This window comes from Genypterus blacodes, unplaced genomic scaffold, assembly GCF_046128005.1.
Source record: "Genypterus blacodes isolate CSIRO-AG114 ecotype Tasmania unplaced genomic scaffold, CSIRO-AGI_Gbla_v1 ptg000215l_1, whole genome shotgun sequence".
NCBI lineage: Eukaryota > Metazoa > Chordata > Actinopteri > Ophidiiformes > Ophidiidae > Genypterus > Genypterus blacodes.
In genome coordinates this window covers 72,453-89,530 of record NW_027467014.1, presented here as the reverse complement: position 1 = coordinate 89,530, position 17,078 = coordinate 72,453, and the positions used below count along the sequence as shown (strand labels likewise).

Sequence of the window (17,078 nt, the reverse complement as noted above, 5' to 3'; positions counted from 1 at the left end):
AAGGATCTGAACCCCGAGTTGGAAGATATATGTGGCCACGATGACAAATATATACTGAATTAGAACATAAATGAGAGTTTGGAAACAAAATCTGAGAAGGTTTGATGTATCAAAGGATGAGATTTAAGAGCGGAGGAGACAAACCAAAGCCCTCAGCCTGGGTTAGAGCCCCGCATGTAGCCACCAACCAGAGGGTTGCAGGTTTGTTAAATTGTTAAAATCAGAAAAGAAAAAAAAAACCTGAGCTGTATTCTATCATTTTGCTATTTTTGTCAAATAAATGTTCTTGCACAGTTTGTTTTCTTGGGAAATGCTTCACTGTCAAAACACACACACACACACCTGCTCGTTAATGTGTGAGGTTCCTAAATCACACAGAAACAACAGAATATGATGGATTCCTCAGCCGCAGGCGTTCAGTTATAACCTTTATTGGTTTTGGAAAGAAGCAAACTAAATTTCTCAGTTCATCTTAGCATTGTTATGTAACTGTACAAACAGCTTGCACATGTGTTTGAGGTCAACGGTACAGAACCAAAAGCATTCTGGCTTACAGCACACATAAAACACACTCCCTGCTCCGCCCAACATGAACACGAGCAACACGAACACGTCATGGCAGCACAATCTGTTTGTCGTAGACGCTCCTCCACCTGTCCCGCAACCGAGTACACGCACGACGGGAGGACATCTATGGTGGACGACTGCAGATAATGCTGGAATGGCTGCTAGCACTGATAGATAACACACCTTCCCCCTTCATGCGTTCAAGCCCCGTGATCTCAGCCTCAAAGATTTAAAAGTGCCGACTGAAAGGAGGCGTTAGCGAACTAATGGCGCCAATCATCTGCAATGCTCGCTCAGACTGGGTCCACATAGGAAAATGATGAAACGAGGCCCCAGATTTGATTTTCTAAGGTTGGAAAACATCCCCAGATAATTTGATTTGCTTAGAATTTAGAATCTCTGACCGATCAAAAGCATTGATACAGGACTAATTGCCTTGTTACGTCAATGAGGTGCCATTACTGTCCATTAGTTTCCTGTGTAAATCCAGCCTGAGATGCTTCTAGTATATAACAGCTGTGAAAAGACGGTGATTGGTTGCAGTTTAGTAAAGTTACAGCGCCGACACACCGGTGAGGTTTACATACAAGTACAGTACAGAGATCTGCAGCTACGCGTCACACTTACATACGTTTGTTCTTCATGTGGAGTGTCAGAGCATTCAGGAAGTTCAACATCAGCACAGTGTTTTTCACATTAAACAACGTAATATCTATCATTTTTTAACCATTTTTAAAAATATTCAGCTTATTTCTCCTTAATAGAGGACTGTCCAGGGGGGGAGGGAGGGGGGGGGGGGGGGGGCGGGGTTACACACACATAAAATACAAAAAAGCATTTTGGTCAACTTAACCTCTGTCCAAAAACCGCACTCACGTCATCTCACAGAGACCAATACAATTATGTGTAAAATAAAGCCATGGATTCAAGCGCTGGTTGGCTGATTTTGGGGGGGGCCGTGCTCGTGCCGTCAGATGTCAAATTAAAAAGCTTTAGGGGAGGTTCTGGTACCATCAAACACACTGAGGTGAGTGGGAATGGGGCGCAGGATGAGGTAAGATGGAGGGATAAAAGGTGCAGGAGGTAAACCATGGCCTGATGATGATGAGGATGATGATGGGCTGATGTGGGATCGATACGCGTGAGCTGGGTTTTTGTTACGTTTTATAACAAAAACTGGTCCCAGTAAGAGAATCCCGGTTCCAGTGGTTGCCCCAGGTTACCAGAAATCCATCATTTCCTGCAGAGAAAACTCGAGCGATTTCTTGTATCGACCTTATTAAAGGAGTGGAATCACTAAACTCTACATAACACTGCTTTCACAAAGCATCTTTCTCTTTAACTTAACCCCTTCCCACCCATATAGAGCTCAAATCTTCTGTTGCACTTGAGTTAAAAAAATTATATCTGAAATCAATTCAAAAAATTATACCTTATACTGTACACAGGTTACCCAACTACACAGATAACAAAAAGGATTCTGATATTTGTACCTTTAAGGGTCCGAGTTGTGATTACCATTCAAATTCTATTCATATACAGAATCACTGGTTTTTATACAACAAATCATTGTCATCAATAAATAAAAATAGAATGTTGTCGCGTAACTCTGGAGTCTAACACTGCTGTCCTGGGAACAACAGGAAGGCTATGTGACGATACGAGGAAAACACCAAACGCCCTTTAAGATATATATTATCGATTTAAAATGACACTTTGTACACTTCTTCTTTTGCGCTTAAGGGAAATCATATTTTCCTATTCTGCGACCGGTAAATTTGATTTATCATTGCAGCTGCCTAACTCCTTAAAACTGCTCAGCGGCTGTGTGTGTTTCCAGAGAAGATAAAAGATAACAGGTTGACCGATCGGCGTGTGTGTGTGTGCGTGTGTGTCTGTTTAGAAATAAAAAATAGAGGAAATACATCAATTTTCATCTTCACAAAGCCATCCGGAGGTGTTCGACCCTGTTATACCAGCAGGTGGCGTGTGCAAATCTTAACGTGGTTTAGTTTCTTCACGACGCCACTTTAGATTCATTACATTCTGAAGCACCGACGATGACGACCGCGTTTCACATCTCTGACTGACAGTTTGAGTAAAACTGCACCGTCACTGTCTCACGTTGGAACCCAGAGAGACCCAAAGGAGATCAGAAAGAACGGTTTGGGATTTCCAAAACGAAGGCCAATAACCTAAGTTGTATCATTCCAGGTGCTGCTTCGCCTCTGACTCATTGAACTTTGGAGAAGAATGTGGATGCTCTGCGGCGATCAGGCACCCATGTTTAACTCTAATGGGACTTCTAAGTGTTGGCGAATTTCTACCTGCTGACCATGCTTTATTTTTCACTGGAATTTTGGGGGGGGCAACAACACGTCGTCCAAATCTGATCTGACCTCTCGTCTGTCTGTCTGTCTGACGTCTTCGGTCAGGCAGCTGCAGTGAAACGTCAAACCGACACTACACATCGATCAGAGGAGGCGCTGGAGACAGAGGCGCAGACCTCAGAGGAAGGAACCCAGGCGTCTTTACCGCAGCGATACAGATGTTGTGAAATGAATACAAATACAATAATTACATGACCTAAAACAGTTCCACGATGCTATATGCAAGTTGTACAATACTGCAGGGAGGGCTGCGGTGCCTGTGTGCGGGTTCAGAGAGGGTTAGTGGAGAGTCTGTCAGGTGTGGGTCTGTCCTCTGTCCTGGGTGTCAAAGCCTCACTGAGACGGCTGCCTGTGATCTCTTGTCCCATAGTTCTGTTCTCAGTAGCAGTGACAGCTTAGTTGTCTGCCATAAATTTTCCTAAAAAGTCATAAACAAAACAATTATTAGAATTAAGAATTGATACTTAGCAACTTTTAACAGTTCAGAACATGAAACCTAATACAAATTGAGAAGATGACAAACATCATATACTGTATAACATAAGTTTCCAAACAGATCTTATGGAAAAAAAGATTCAAACTAAAACATTATGTACAAAAAGAAAAGACCTGGAACAAATTATGAGATGAATATTTGCATTAAATGTCAAACTGACCTGCAGCAAACCTCTTCTTCACCAGAGAGAAGCGATACCCTGGCCCAGCCAGGTCGATGTCGCAGCCTGACAGGGTGCTGCCCTCACTGGTGAACTGCACAGCCAGTGGCGCCGGTTTACTGGGGCCGTCCGTTAACTGGAAACGTGCCAACAGCGACCCCACACCTGAGGGGGGAAAACAAAATAATCTGACGAAAACCGATTTGGATACTAACAGTAAGCAGCTGCAGACGAGTGCAGACATGTAAACTCTGAGTGCGGTGCTTTGTAAAGCTGCTGAACCGACATCTGAGCAGTGATGTGTAACTTTCATCCATCTGAGTCATTTTGGATTTCAGGCTATATTAAAAAGATCAAAGATCCAGAAAAAGCTAAGTTAAACCGATTATGTTTGAGCCTGATTAAATTTCCCATGTTTACAGAGAAATAAATGAAATAATAAAGTCTGCTGCCCCTCGCATGGAGCTCAGCTAAGCCCCCGAGACTTTCTGCTTTGTATTATGTGAAGTAGTTCAATTAGAAGTAAGTTGTGTGCAGCAGAGGGGAGAAAGCTCCAAACCTCAATGTACACAGAATACTGATTGGTTACTTCAGACAGAGCTGAACTCTTGATGTTGAGGTTGATGATGTCGGATACAAATAAATATAAACTCCACCATCAGTCTCATATTCTCCACATCCATGTGTATGTGTATGTATGCTGTGTGCTCTGTTAACTTTAACTATCATTAGTGTACATACCTCCGTTTTCAGATTTCTGTGAGATATCCGGAATCTTCCATAGGATTCTTTGCTGCTCCGCATTCCTGTCAGGATTATAAGACGACAAAGAAACCAGTGAAGCAAACCATCATCCTCCGCTATGCTGACGACTCCACATTTAGCATTTTTAAACCTCCACATATATGAAGATTCTGAGCCAGGAACCAGAAATATATAATCATCATCCAGTGTTGATGAGTGCCTGTGAAGTAAACATTATGCATCCACAACAGAAATGCATCTTAGACGTTACTGTGTCATCCATGACAGGCTCAGCTGTAATGTCTTTACTCTACCATGCAGCAGGGGGCAGCACAGCCTGCAGTTTGGAGACTCCTCCGTCCACAGGAATGAGGAACTGGACGTTGTTGAGGGCCATCGGCGTTGCCATGGCATCCCCGTTGTATTTGTAGTCTATCCTCAGGTCTGTGCTGGTGGGGTCACACCGCCAACTCACCGCCAGATTCAAAGGAGTCGATTGGTTGCCCTGCGTCGATACCTGAATGAAAGAGGGAAGAATGCAGCCGACGTATACGCAAAGAAATCAGCTCAGCAACTCAAAGTGATTCAGACAAAGCTGCATGTTGTTCCTTGGGTAGGATTGTTTTGGTTGGTACCCTTTAAATGTTTGTCATGAAGCCAAAGCTGCTGTGCTCGTCTTATTCTAGTGTTATAAGGTTATAGGCTTACCTGATACTTCAGCATGTCCACATTGTAGTACGTTGCCTGGGGCTTCTGCTCTGCCACCTTCTTCAGATGGGTTATCAGGTTTGGCATGTTCACCCAAAACTCCTTTACATCAGCCCTGGCTTGTGTGGTGGTGTCGCTGTAAATAAAGTAAAGTAAAGTAAAGTAAAGCTCAGTCAGATGAGAGAGATCTCACATGAATCTGTTGGTCCAGCTGAACTAATGTGCGATTTACATGCAGCAGAACAACAGTGTTGGACCGAGAACTCCAATGTTTGCATAGGAATGTTTGATCAAATGTGAACAGATTGAGGGGAAAACAATGGATCGTTTTGTTCCAATGAATTGTGCAGCATAATTACATTCAAGCAATAAACCCAATAAAACAGTGCTTCAAAACAATTTAAGTGCAATAAGCAAACATTGTGAATGACTTATAAATCTTCTACGCTGTTGTTCTAAAAAGAACACACGCCTTAATAAATCAAGCTTAATAATCACTCAGAATAACTTAATAAACGTCTGGAGCATTACAGGAGATGATTTCTTGTGATTTGTTACTTCATTAATATTCAATTGAATCTAGGAGGTCACAGATACTAATTTGTATGTTAATTATGTTCATATATTTGAAATAAACATGTTATCATCTCATTGTTGTGTTTCCGGCATTTTATACATTTCTAAACAAAGCACATTGGCCTTTGTGATAAATATGACAAAAGGCTCTACAAAATAAAGAAATTACAAAAAAGATTACTCCTTGTAATATATAACTGCTTGGTGCATTCATTTTAGTAACTAATAAAACTTTCCTTCCTCCCAACTATCAATGCACCAAACAATTATATCTCATACACTTTTAACGAGGTTTAGTTGTGTTACAACACATTTGGGGGGAATTTACAAAAGCGAATAAGTACTCATATTTAAACGACGCATGTGAGGATGGAGTGAGTCATCATTCTGTTACAATCGTGACTTATACTGTTAAAACCGTGTGTGTGTGTGTGAGTTTTAATGTTCAGTGTGAGGTGGTGAGGTCGCTGCGGGGTCTTTACCAGCAGAGGAGCTGGGGGTTAGGCAGCACATGCTCCAGTCGGCTGTAGTTGGTTATGCTGAAGGTTAGCACGGCTGGGGACGGGTTATTGGCAAAGTGCCGCGTGATTCCAGCCGGAAAAGACAAAACCATCTCACCTATGATCTTCACAACGCACCTGAGGGAAGAGGAGTTTTGAAGAAGAGAGAGAGAGAGAGAGAGAGAGAGAGAGAGAGAGAGAGAGAGAGAGAGAGAGAGAGAGAGAAGAAGAGAAATGTGTTTCATACTATGATCATTTTAAGTCACATACATTTCATATTTATTGCATTACATCATACACAACGGAATCAGCATATTTGGTGTTTTTTTCTATTTTGTGTATTAGCAGGATTCCTCAAATTCCCAACACATTTTGATGAAAGTGTGACACAGGAAAGAAACCATAACATTCAGGAGGAGCGGATTATGAAATTATTAAAAGTTGAACAGGCTTTTGAAGAAGGAATTTCCAGCAGCTGAATTTCCAGGGCGAGGCTATCAGACAATTTTTGTCCATGGTGTGCATGCGTCTTACTTGTTGGGGTCGGATCCTTTAAAGAAGGCGTTGACTGTTTCTGTGAATGCAGCAGCCACAGGAAGGGTGTCCTGGGCACCCATGGTGAGAGGACTGGGCCCTCTGGAGCAGCCTGGAAGTAACACACACACACACAAACACACACATACACATTAAAATAGACGTAGTAGAAGTGTAATAAGAAGAGAACTCCATGGACAAAACACACTCAAAAAGGGCGACTAACATTCCAATGAACACAATCTGGGCATTGTTCCCATTTATCATCTAGCATTTCCTGATGTTCACACTAACAAACAACAAACCCTTAACAACAACTATAATAAGCCAGACTAATGAAGAACTCCCAATCCCAGACTCTATATGCTGATTCTAACAAAGAGTGTGGATGAGATGAACAACAGAACATGGTGTGTAAACTACTGAGATGAAATTAATTGAAATCTGAGAGTGTTAAAGTGACGATCGCTACAAAGTGTGTGGGACAGAATGTTTGCACAGAAGAAACCAACCAACCAACCAAGAATGTACAACTACAGCAAGCGTCTCCCTCACATTTGAGACAAATGTTGCAAATATCCAGTAATTATGCAGTAGACAGGCATGAGTAAGCAGAGGAGTAAGAAAGACAGAGAGGTGAATGATTATTCCAGACATGCTGTTCAAGCTGAGCTACTATGACAACATCAAAGAAGATCTGACAGCCTGGAGATCAAAACAGAGCAGGAAAAACATGACGACAAAGAGATTAGTAAAGAGCGCAGAGTGCAATGATTCTGGCAGTCAGCGCAGACGAAATGAGGGTTAAGACTGTCAGGAGGAGAAGAGAGAAGAAGAGGAAGAGGAGGAGGAAGAGGTCGAGGAAACCAAGAGATGAGGCCGCCACAACCAACGGGCTCGGCCTGGAGTTAGCGTGGGCTGCGGTCAGGGTGATGGAGTGATGCAAGGTAAAGGGTGAGGGAGGAAGGAAGGAAGGAAGGATGGAGGGGCAGGAGGGGGCTGGGGGAGGAAGCTTGCACAGATGAGTGTCGAGTGTGTGTGCGAGTGTGTATGTTTGTGTGCTTGCTACAGTTACAGCCCTGCTGCCGAGATAACTTACCTTCAAAGGTTAAATAAAACTTCCCTCTGTCAAACCAAACAAGGGATGGCTGGTCATTCTCTGTGTGGGGTGGGAGGAGGGGGTGGATGGGGTTGGGATCGGGTGGAGGAGGGAGGAGGAAGAGGGATGACAGGGAGGGGGGGGGAGAGACGAGGAGGAGGAGGGGGTGAGAGGGGAAGGAGAGAAGGACAGCAGCGTGAGTCTCTCACATGGTAGGACAATCACACGGCACAGTGAGGTGAGACGTGGAGGTGTGGTGTGTGTGGGGGGAGGGAGAGAGAGAGAGCGAGAGAGCGAGAGAGAGAGAGAGAAAGATAGAGAGAGCGAGAGAGAGGGGGGGAGAGGGTGAGCCAAAACACTGACAGGGGAGAACATGTGACACTGTGGCAGATGTGGTGCATGCTCGTGTTCATCAGGACAGACAAGAACCAGGATGAGCAGGGGCGAGGGGGCAGGTGTGTGTGTGTGTGTGTCACTGCTGCCTGGCAACAGAGACAAATGATAACAACCCGAACTGTGGCAATTTCGAGGAACTTATATTATAGTCATTTTTTCCATTCATTGTTTGGCCTCAATGTCACACTGAGCTCATGTTTTCCTTCAATGTGTTATGAAACAGCTGTTGTGTCTAGAGGCAGCCAGCAGGGGGCGGCAATGAGACTGGGATCACAGAGCAGGGACCAGGGTGTACACAGGGACCAGAAGATAAGACACACATCACATCCCTGAAATAAATCTGCTCAGTTTCTGTCAATTTAGAGGAACTTTTTAATATAAGAGCAAATAAAACACTAGTCTCAAAAAAAAAAAAGTGAGTTTGTAATGTTGCATTTATAGCAGGGATCCTTCACTGGCTTGCTTCAGATTGTACAGCTTTTTTCTACTGTTCAGATATATTATGTTAACTTTTCCCCATTACAGTGTCAAATACAGGAGATAGACGTGTGCATTGAGGTTTATACAGAATTTGAAGACGAGGATGTGCTTCCTTTGTACAAGTATGAGCATTGTGTGAGCGAGTGGATGAAGAGAGAGTTGTGTGATTGAGAGGTGAGAGCAGACGAGTGCTTCATGAAGAGGAGCGCAGGTGTTCAGATGTCAGGATGGGGGGTGGGGGCTGCCTATGGCTGGAGTGTGTGTGTGACAGGGGTGGAAGGTGGGTGTGGAATGGCCCGGGGGGGTTGAGGGGGTCACCACGGAGAACACGGGAGAGTGGGCTGAGTTTGAGACTGTGTGGCTTTTAAACACAGATGAGAAAGAGGAGTGTATGAATACCAAACAGCTGCTGCTGCGCCGTGGCCTAATTCTCATGCTAGGCTTTAAATCACTCTGCTGCTCTGACTGACTGTATGAGTGTGTGTGCGTGTGTGTGTGCAAGTGTGTTTATGGGTGTGTGTGTGTGAGAGCGAGAGACAGAGAAAGAGAAAAATGGATCTCAAGGGTCGTTTTTCAGGCATTGTACTTGAACACACTCGCACTCTTGCACACACACAAAGACACACACTCTCTTGGGTAGTGCAGGCTCACAGTAAAGGTATCACAGACACACTGCACCGCACTGGGTATACACACACACACACACAATACCGTGTCACCGAGCGAAGGGACAGAAGGTTGCCATGGTGATGCGACAACCATGGATGCACAGTCATGAAACCAGAGAGCAAGTCTGTGCGCACACACACACAATGTGGGACTGTGGGGGAAGGCATCTTACATTTGGGGGGGGGGGGTAACAAAATATTAAATGATAGATGCCATCTTATTGTGCCACCACAGCTTTAAGTGTGAGAGAGAGAGAGAGAGAGAGAGAGAGAGAGAGAGAGAGAGAGAGAGAGAGAGAGGGAGAGAGAGAGAGAGACTTGAGTATGAAATGTATGGAGAATGATTGGGAAGATATGATGTGCCAAAACAACAAATAAAAAAATAATGTTTCAGTATTGGAAGGGAGAAAATGGTGTTGTTTTCCCCTCAATCCTTCAAAAACACCTCAAACAAACTCTTCACCAGCACAGGTATTAGGACAAACACCTACAGTCTTTACCGTCTTTTGGTTGAGTCTGTAATCCACGAAAATGTTCTGCAACTATATGACCGTTAAAAAAAAAGAAAGACCAATTGTTCTTCTGTCCCAATACCTACAATGAAAGCTTTAGACAGGCAACTCACCGAGGAGAAAAGCACAAAAACACTCAGCGATGACCTTTTACCTGTGTGTGCCTGATGCACGCTGGGTAAAGACCATCAAACAGATCCAAAACCTCACACAGGAACACACACACACACACACACACGCACCCTCCTCTCCACCCTCTCTCTGACGGGATCTTTACCGTACCTGCCAACGAATCAAAGTCTCTCTCAAACGTGGGCAGTTTGTCTACATAAGCATCGTCTTCTGACAGGGACAAATAAAGAGACAAAGGAAGAAAGCAAAGCAAAGAGGGCAAATCAAATAAAGGGTGGAGAACTTTACACACGTCCACGAGGGGAACGGGTGAAAGACGCTGCTACTGTGTGTAAGGGGAGAGAAGATTAAATATGAAACAGCACAATCACAAATTTAAGTTACAGACAAATATCTACTGCTGCCCCTGGAGACTCTGCACTGCGGCGTCTTTACTCACCAATGATTCTTCTAAAAATAATTGATGTAGTAAGTTATCGTTATTTACATTTAAATGAAGATATATGATAAAATATGTCTTTGATATTAACGTTCTACTTTACATTCTCTCCTCCCACTCATAGTCTGAGTGAGTGAGAGAGAGAAAGGGCTTCAATGTGGCATATAGAGTTTAATATATGCAGAGGAGGATTTAATTCTAATTTCAGACATAAATACTCGCCAATCACATCCAATAAACATCTAAATGAGTTTGCTGTACATATTTATTTGAATGAAATAGCCTTCATGCAAAGCTAGTGTGCACATTGCAACTGGGATTTCTATTACAAGACACAGAAAAGATGAACTTGGCACCTTTCGCCCCCTAAATTCATCCCACAGTGGAGCAGTGTTACAGAAAACTGCCTCCATATTTTAGAAAACAGAAAAGATAAAATCACAAAATAAACAAATCAAACATGGACGAGGTCAGTGCTGGTGGGCAGAGAAAATCAATATCAACCTACTCAAATGAGAATAAATAATCCCACGGATAAAACAGCTTGAGGGAAAAAAACACTGCGACCGAAACATCGCGCCGCGACTTAAACCGAAGGTGACGTCTCACACACACCTGTCACGGACACAGAGAGGTCTTTGCCCATGGTGGGGGTGGTGGCGGTGCTCAGCGAGTTGGTGGAGGAGATGGAGGAGGTGCTCTCGGCCCGAGCCAGCGGGGCGACAGGAGGGGGGCTGGCTGAGTGGACCGGCGGGCTGAATGGACGATTCTGCAACGACAATGAGGGAGAGAAAAGAACGAGTGAGAGAGACGGCAGGCACTCGAGAGGTCAAGAGTGTGGAACGCTTTTTGGGGTCGCTGCTAGATGAAGCTTCTGAATGGAAAAGCAATTAGCAGATAAAGCCTCTGCTAAAAACACATCCATACCAGTTAGTATTGGAGGTGAAATATGATAATACTTACCACATCCCCCATAGAGGGCTTCCCTGGAGGGAGCTTGGGCCGCGAGGGGGGGCGCGGAGGAGGCGGGGGAGGGGTGGGGCTGACCGACGACGGAGTTGCAGGCCGCACTGGGGAGGAAGATCCTGCACAGGACAGAGAGACGTCAGCATCCACATGACAGAGTGGCTCCTTCTTTCACTGCATCTTTGGACACACTGACACATCCAGCACACACCATTTGTGTTGTTTTATATTTGGGGGAAATGATTTAAAATTGTCCGGGCAGAACTTTCAGAACTTGGGTGTGGAATTGGAATAATAACCGCGGCTCAGTTTCTACAGTTTTGCGGCGAGGGAATGCTGCTAATGCTGCAAGAACAATAACACCTCAGCACCAATCTGTGTATTCAGAAACCCGTTTGTGTGAAAAGCTTCAGGCACCCAAGTGTGACAAACAAACTCCCTGAGCACGGTTGTTATGATCCGAGCAGAAGAATTAAGTTTCTAGGGCACGGAAACTTTTCTTCTTTCCATTAATCTCTACTTGCAGAGACTTTAGGAGCCTTAGAAACATAAAGTAGTTTAACCTTCAAACAGTGAACTCATTTTCTCCTTTTTACATTGAGGGCGGCTGGTTATCAGCAAAATTGCTCACCGCTATTCGTGCCGCTGGCCCCAGAGGTGGGACCTGGTGATGCCACCACTGCCCGGTACGTCGGGGGAGGAGGCGGTGGAGGTGAACTCCAGCTTCCCTGGCCACCATCTTTGGGTGAGGAAACCGTTTCGCTCCCATCCTCTTTGGGTGAAGCAGCTTCCATACTCTTGTGTTGCTCCTCTTGAGACAGAACAAGAGGAGGGGGGGCGGCAAGAGCTTCGAGTTCCTCTGCCGTAGGAGATGCTGCTGAGGCTGAGTCAAGAGGAGGGGCTGAGGCTTGGGGAGAAGATACGGGAGTAAATGTGGGGTCCTCCGGCGCAGGGGGTGGAGATCTGGCTTCTAGAGGTGGTCGTTCTTCACAAGCTGCTTGGACTGAGGGCACAGGAGGCGCAGCAGATTCCTCCAGAGGGGGTGGGGAGGTGGGCAGAGGAGGCACGGACTCTTCTTTTGGAGGAGGTGAGGTAGGGAGATGTGGCGCTAGGTCTTCTCTAGGAGGTGGTGACACGGGCAAGGGCGGGGCGGGAGATTCCGGCAGAGGAGGGGAAGCTGGTAGTGGAGGCGCTGGTTCCTCTGGAGGAGGCGGGGAGGAGGGAAGAGGAGGTGCGGGGTCCTTCGGTAGAGGCGGCCGCTCGGAGGATTCCTCACTGAAGCAGACCCACGAGTCCTCTGCCTCGTCTGCAGCAGAGGCAGGCGGCGCCGGGCCAAAGATGTTGTCCATGTCTGCTATGGAGGGCTTCCTGGTGGAACCCTCAGCTACTGTCGATACATCTGAAACAAAGACAATAAAAGGTTCATCAAAGGTTCGGTGTCACGAGTGGGGGACAGAAGAAATCCCTCCCAAAAAAGAAGCAACTAGTCTGACATACAAAGTTGATATTTCAGTCACCATGTAGTTTTACAGCAAAGACAATGGAATATAGCTTTAGCTGTATTAAATTGCTTTTTTATAGCATTAGCTCTTATTCAGGATTAATGTTGGGGTCATTTCAGGAGTCTATCATATCATTGAAGTCATTTATGATTGCTGCTTAACTTTCACTAAGCATTATGGGAAATAAAGTTGAGAGACAGACATTCATCATAATGCTCAGACATACAATCAGTGTGTTCCTGGAATAACTCTGTAATTGTTTTTGATTACTAAACGGTTTAATTATGCTCTTTGCGTACCGCATGGCTAAAACACAGGCAGGCTGATTGGCAGAGAGACCGAGTGAGTCAGAGATAAAGAGCGAGCAGAGATTAAATGAAAAGGCTGTGGCGTGATGGGAAGGAGGGATAAGAGGGGTTCTTACCCGTGTCCTCTGCAGGGGGAGGGCTGGATGCTTGGGGAGATGTCACGACATTCTTGGGTGGGAGTGGAGGCGGAGCTGCAGTGAGAAGATCAATACAACAATGAGCAGCCGTGTCAGTCTTAACTTAAGGTACATCCTTGAGTTTAATGTCGAGTCAGCACTGGTAACTGCCAAGCGTCGATTAGGACTAAAATGACAGTGAAACATTGATCATGTTCCGGGGGGAATGTTCCCCCTGAGTTACGGGGGGGCGATATTAAACCCGGAACCAGTTTTGCGCGCGCGTGCGCCGGAAAAAACTTCTGACCCATGAAAGGGGGGCACGAAAGAAAAAGTTTGAGAACCACTGCTCTAAACGTATGTATCCTTCAACCAAAGCTACACTTCCTGTTAAACAGCTGCCGTTTTTCCACTCGGAAAGATTCTTATAATATAATTAGATATCAAGACGTCACATGACCTTGTTACCTTCTGAAATGTGAAAGCATTGTGATTAAGCCTAAATAGTTGATGTACTTCTTATACATGAACTCACTGCTGCCAATAGAGTATTCTCCAATATCATTGTGTGTGGATCAGCACAGTCACTTTATGATGGGGGGCGGCAGTATCTCAGTCCATAGGGATTCAGCTTGGGAACCGGAGGGTCGCCGGTTCGAGTCCTGTATGGACCAAGTAAGTGGACTGGTAGCTGGTGAGTTGCCAGTTTGTTGCTGCCAGAGGTGCCGAACCCCCACCTGCTCTATGGGCGCTGTAAATGGCTGCCCTGCACCACCTCTGTAATGCATGTGTTTGTGTGATATGAGGGGGTGCAAGATAAATTTCAATTGTGTGTGTGTTGGAAGTCGCCTTGGATAAAATCGTCCAGCTAAATGACTGTAGATGAAAAATTAAAAAATTAAATTGACAGGTTCTGACTGGACAACACATAATGGCAACGAACAGCATGGTGCCAAAGCCTGAACAAAGATTGCGCAACATAATGTTGGCAAAATATAATGCTGATGTTAGAAAACTAAACAAATAAGGTTTATCTATGATGAAGTCCACAGAGAGTAATTACGATCCCTAAACACCAACTGTGACACAACTCAAACGTAAGGGATCATCAAACCGTCGACCATGCATCACACACACATTCACCACCATGCCAAATGTGAGGGAGCGGGGTGGGGTGGAGGCGGTGGTGGTGGTGGTGGTGGTATGGGAGCAGAGTTATAGAAACTTCCATTGGATAAACAACGTAAAAACAACACCGAGGCATTAGGCTGTGAGATGGCTAATGAAATGAGAAGTTGTTCACTGTCAGGCGGTTGTGTGGGGTTTCAGGCTGGTTAGTCACGTGATGAGGAGACAGATGGAGCGATGCTGATGGTTCCGTGCAGACATTCCAGGGGAGATGAGGAAGTGCAGCACGATTAAGCAGGGGGCGGGGGGTATAAAACTTACTTCCTGTGGGGAAGGATCTGGTCAAAGAGGATTCTGGCTCTGACAGAGGAGCCCCCCACACATCGGACTCGGACAGAACCACTGGGTTCACGAGGGGGGAGGGGGGGGACAGAAGAGGCAGGGGTCAGGGGGCTTCAACAACACATCTTCTGATACTTTCAGGCTCAATTATAAGCATAAGTGTAGCGGTGGAGACAACATAGAAACATAAATCATCTGTCTCCTGGTGAAGCTGTCCAAACTCCACATTAGCTTTCCTGCAGCACTGGATTTGAGACTATACTTTGACAGAAAACTGCAGATGTCAGCACAAAGATATGGCAGATGTCCCAGTGCACTGAAACTGATCCAAGGAGGGCGAATACGGGACAGGGACGGCACCAACCGAAATTAACACTGCTGCACATGTGTCTGAATCTAAGGCCCTCGCACTGGAGTTTGACCGCATGTTACACTTTATGTTTTTATTTGGTTCTGTTGGTTTCACATTAAATTAAAGAAGCATAACAAACTGCGATGTGTTTTGACGTGGGAGTTTCATACCTTCATTCTCCCCCAAACCTTTCCTCAACTTCACTGCGCTGAGACGTTTACACTCCTCTTGTGGCTTTTTGATCAGCTGATGATGATGCAGCAACTATGTGAGCGTCTGCACACGATAATACAGCACCGACACACAGCGAGGAGAGGAAGGAGAGTTCTGATGTTCCCACACCAGCCGAATAACAGCTCTCAAATTATGCCCACGCCATTCCGCAAGGAAATAACCAATAATCAGCTCTAATAAACACGTCTTGTAAGGAAAATACCGCTCACCAGCACAATACTGCCATCTTACACACACACACACTCAAACAGTACCTTCAGTTTTCTCTTCTCCAAAGGCTGTGTCCAGAGGAGGCCCAAATAAGTCTGTAGAGTCTTCAGGGAATGGAGCTTGACTGCTGCAACAGGCAAATATGAGAAATTGTGTTCACATTTCTATCCAATCAAGCTTCACTGGGCTAAAAACATTGATATGGAAGTAATCTTTTCACAACAAAGACACAGTAATGTGATAGAGCGTGAGGATAGGAGCGAGTACGTAATGTTTAAGTAAATGCAGCCACAAGAATTTATGAAAACCATTTTCCCAGAATCAAATCTCATAATCAAATCTCAAAGCTGGCTCTAGTGTAGAACAGATTTTCTTGTGTTTAGGGTTTTGCCTCTTGTGTTTGTGAGTAGATAGCATTGGGAAATACAAGCATGGACAGCAGCACACATCCCCTCAGGACTTAAACTAGGAATGTCAAAATTACATGGTTTGGGTTTGCGTCACCACGAGTGTACTGTACAGTTGAACAGATGTCTATGTACCCATGACCCAAATGATTCTGTTTGTTGCCATGGGGTCACGCTCGCTCACATCTGCCCTGTGCTGTGCTTGTGTTTGTACCACACAGCCCAGTTTGGCAGACAGAAGACGTTTACAGTGGATTCTGGGGATGATGTGAATAAAATCTAAAACAAACAAACCTAATCTTAATCCTTGGACCACAAAGTCTTCATCAAGACACTTTGCTTGTGACAGGAAAAGGTGAGGCACGTACCTGGAGGGTTGCGGTGCTGAGGCTGGCGTGGGGGCCACGCTCTGCGCTGCAGGGATGATGCGTCTCGGTCGAGCAATTTCTTCGCCTGGAAGCACAAATTAAACCTGATCACGACTCCACTTTTATACCACCATCTTGGGAGTTCTTCAGACAAACAACAAGATCAATACTTACTGGAGGGGTTCCTTTTCAAACCCTGCAACAAAAAAAAAGACACTGAAATATAAAACCTCAAGTGGAAGAAACTCTAAATGTCAACAGCAAAGAGTGAAACTAAGACAAATCCCTCAATGTTAGACTCAAACAAGGCATATTATCTTATTACACCACCACCACATGCAAATGCATTGTAAAATATCATTGCTAATAGTCATCATATAGCTTTTTAAATGCGTCAAACCTCTTCATTTGAATATAAGAGGTTAAAGCTGAACAATGACGCAGGTTTTCCAGTGGTGAAGGTGAGAACATGAGCTGTAGCCTCGGGTCCACTTAATCTCATGAGAACTTCCTCTACCGGATACACAGGAGTGAAATACACAGAGACAAAGTTCTCCACTTTAAAAAAAAATAAATACTGTCACTATTTATAAGTATAAAGTCAACACTATACATCTAATATTGGTATAGTCATTATTATTATTATTATTATTATTATTATTATTGTCTGATCCTATCTGATTTATATTTTTTATCTTGTTGTGTTTTTTGAGGTTGGAGAAGGCCAAACGTTATCACACGGTG

At 44.8% G+C, this 17,078-nt stretch overlaps 1 protein-coding gene across 5 annotated transcripts in view; it reads right to left on the bottom strand.

Annotated features, from left to right (window-relative positions):
- Positions 1–415: 415 nt before the first annotated feature.
- Positions 416–17,078, bottom strand: part of sgip1a (SH3GL interacting endocytic adaptor 1a) — a 54,707-nt gene continuing 38,044 nt past the window's right edge. For 4 of the 5 annotated variants that reach the window (XM_076170174.1, XM_076170170.1, XM_076170172.1 and 1 more), the window contains 15 exons: positions 16,509–16,530; positions 16,335–16,419; positions 15,604–15,686; positions 13,294–13,368; positions 11,999–12,766; positions 11,365–11,486; positions 11,017–11,170; positions 7,775–7,834; positions 6,676–6,787; positions 6,124–6,279; positions 5,066–5,201; positions 4,672–4,874; positions 4,355–4,419; positions 3,614–3,778; positions 416–3,375 (listed from right to left, as the gene is read on the bottom strand). In XM_076170174.1, coding sequence (XP_076026289.1) covers positions 3,353–3,375; positions 3,614–3,778; positions 4,355–4,419; positions 4,672–4,874; positions 5,066–5,201; positions 6,124–6,279; positions 6,676–6,787; positions 7,775–7,834; positions 11,017–11,170; positions 11,365–11,486; positions 11,999–12,766; positions 13,294–13,368; positions 15,604–15,686; positions 16,335–16,419; positions 16,509–16,530 — 2,229 coding nt within the window. In that variant the 3' untranslated portion in view covers positions 416–3,352. Of the gene's footprint in view, positions 3,376–3,613; positions 3,779–4,354; positions 4,420–4,671; positions 4,875–5,065; positions 5,202–6,123; positions 6,280–6,675; positions 6,788–7,774; positions 7,835–11,016; positions 11,171–11,364; positions 11,487–11,998; positions 12,767–13,293; positions 13,369–14,742; positions 14,824–15,603; positions 15,687–16,334; positions 16,420–16,508; positions 16,531–17,078 lie in introns of all 5 variants that reach the window. The other variant, XM_076170175.1, reaches the window with a different exon arrangement.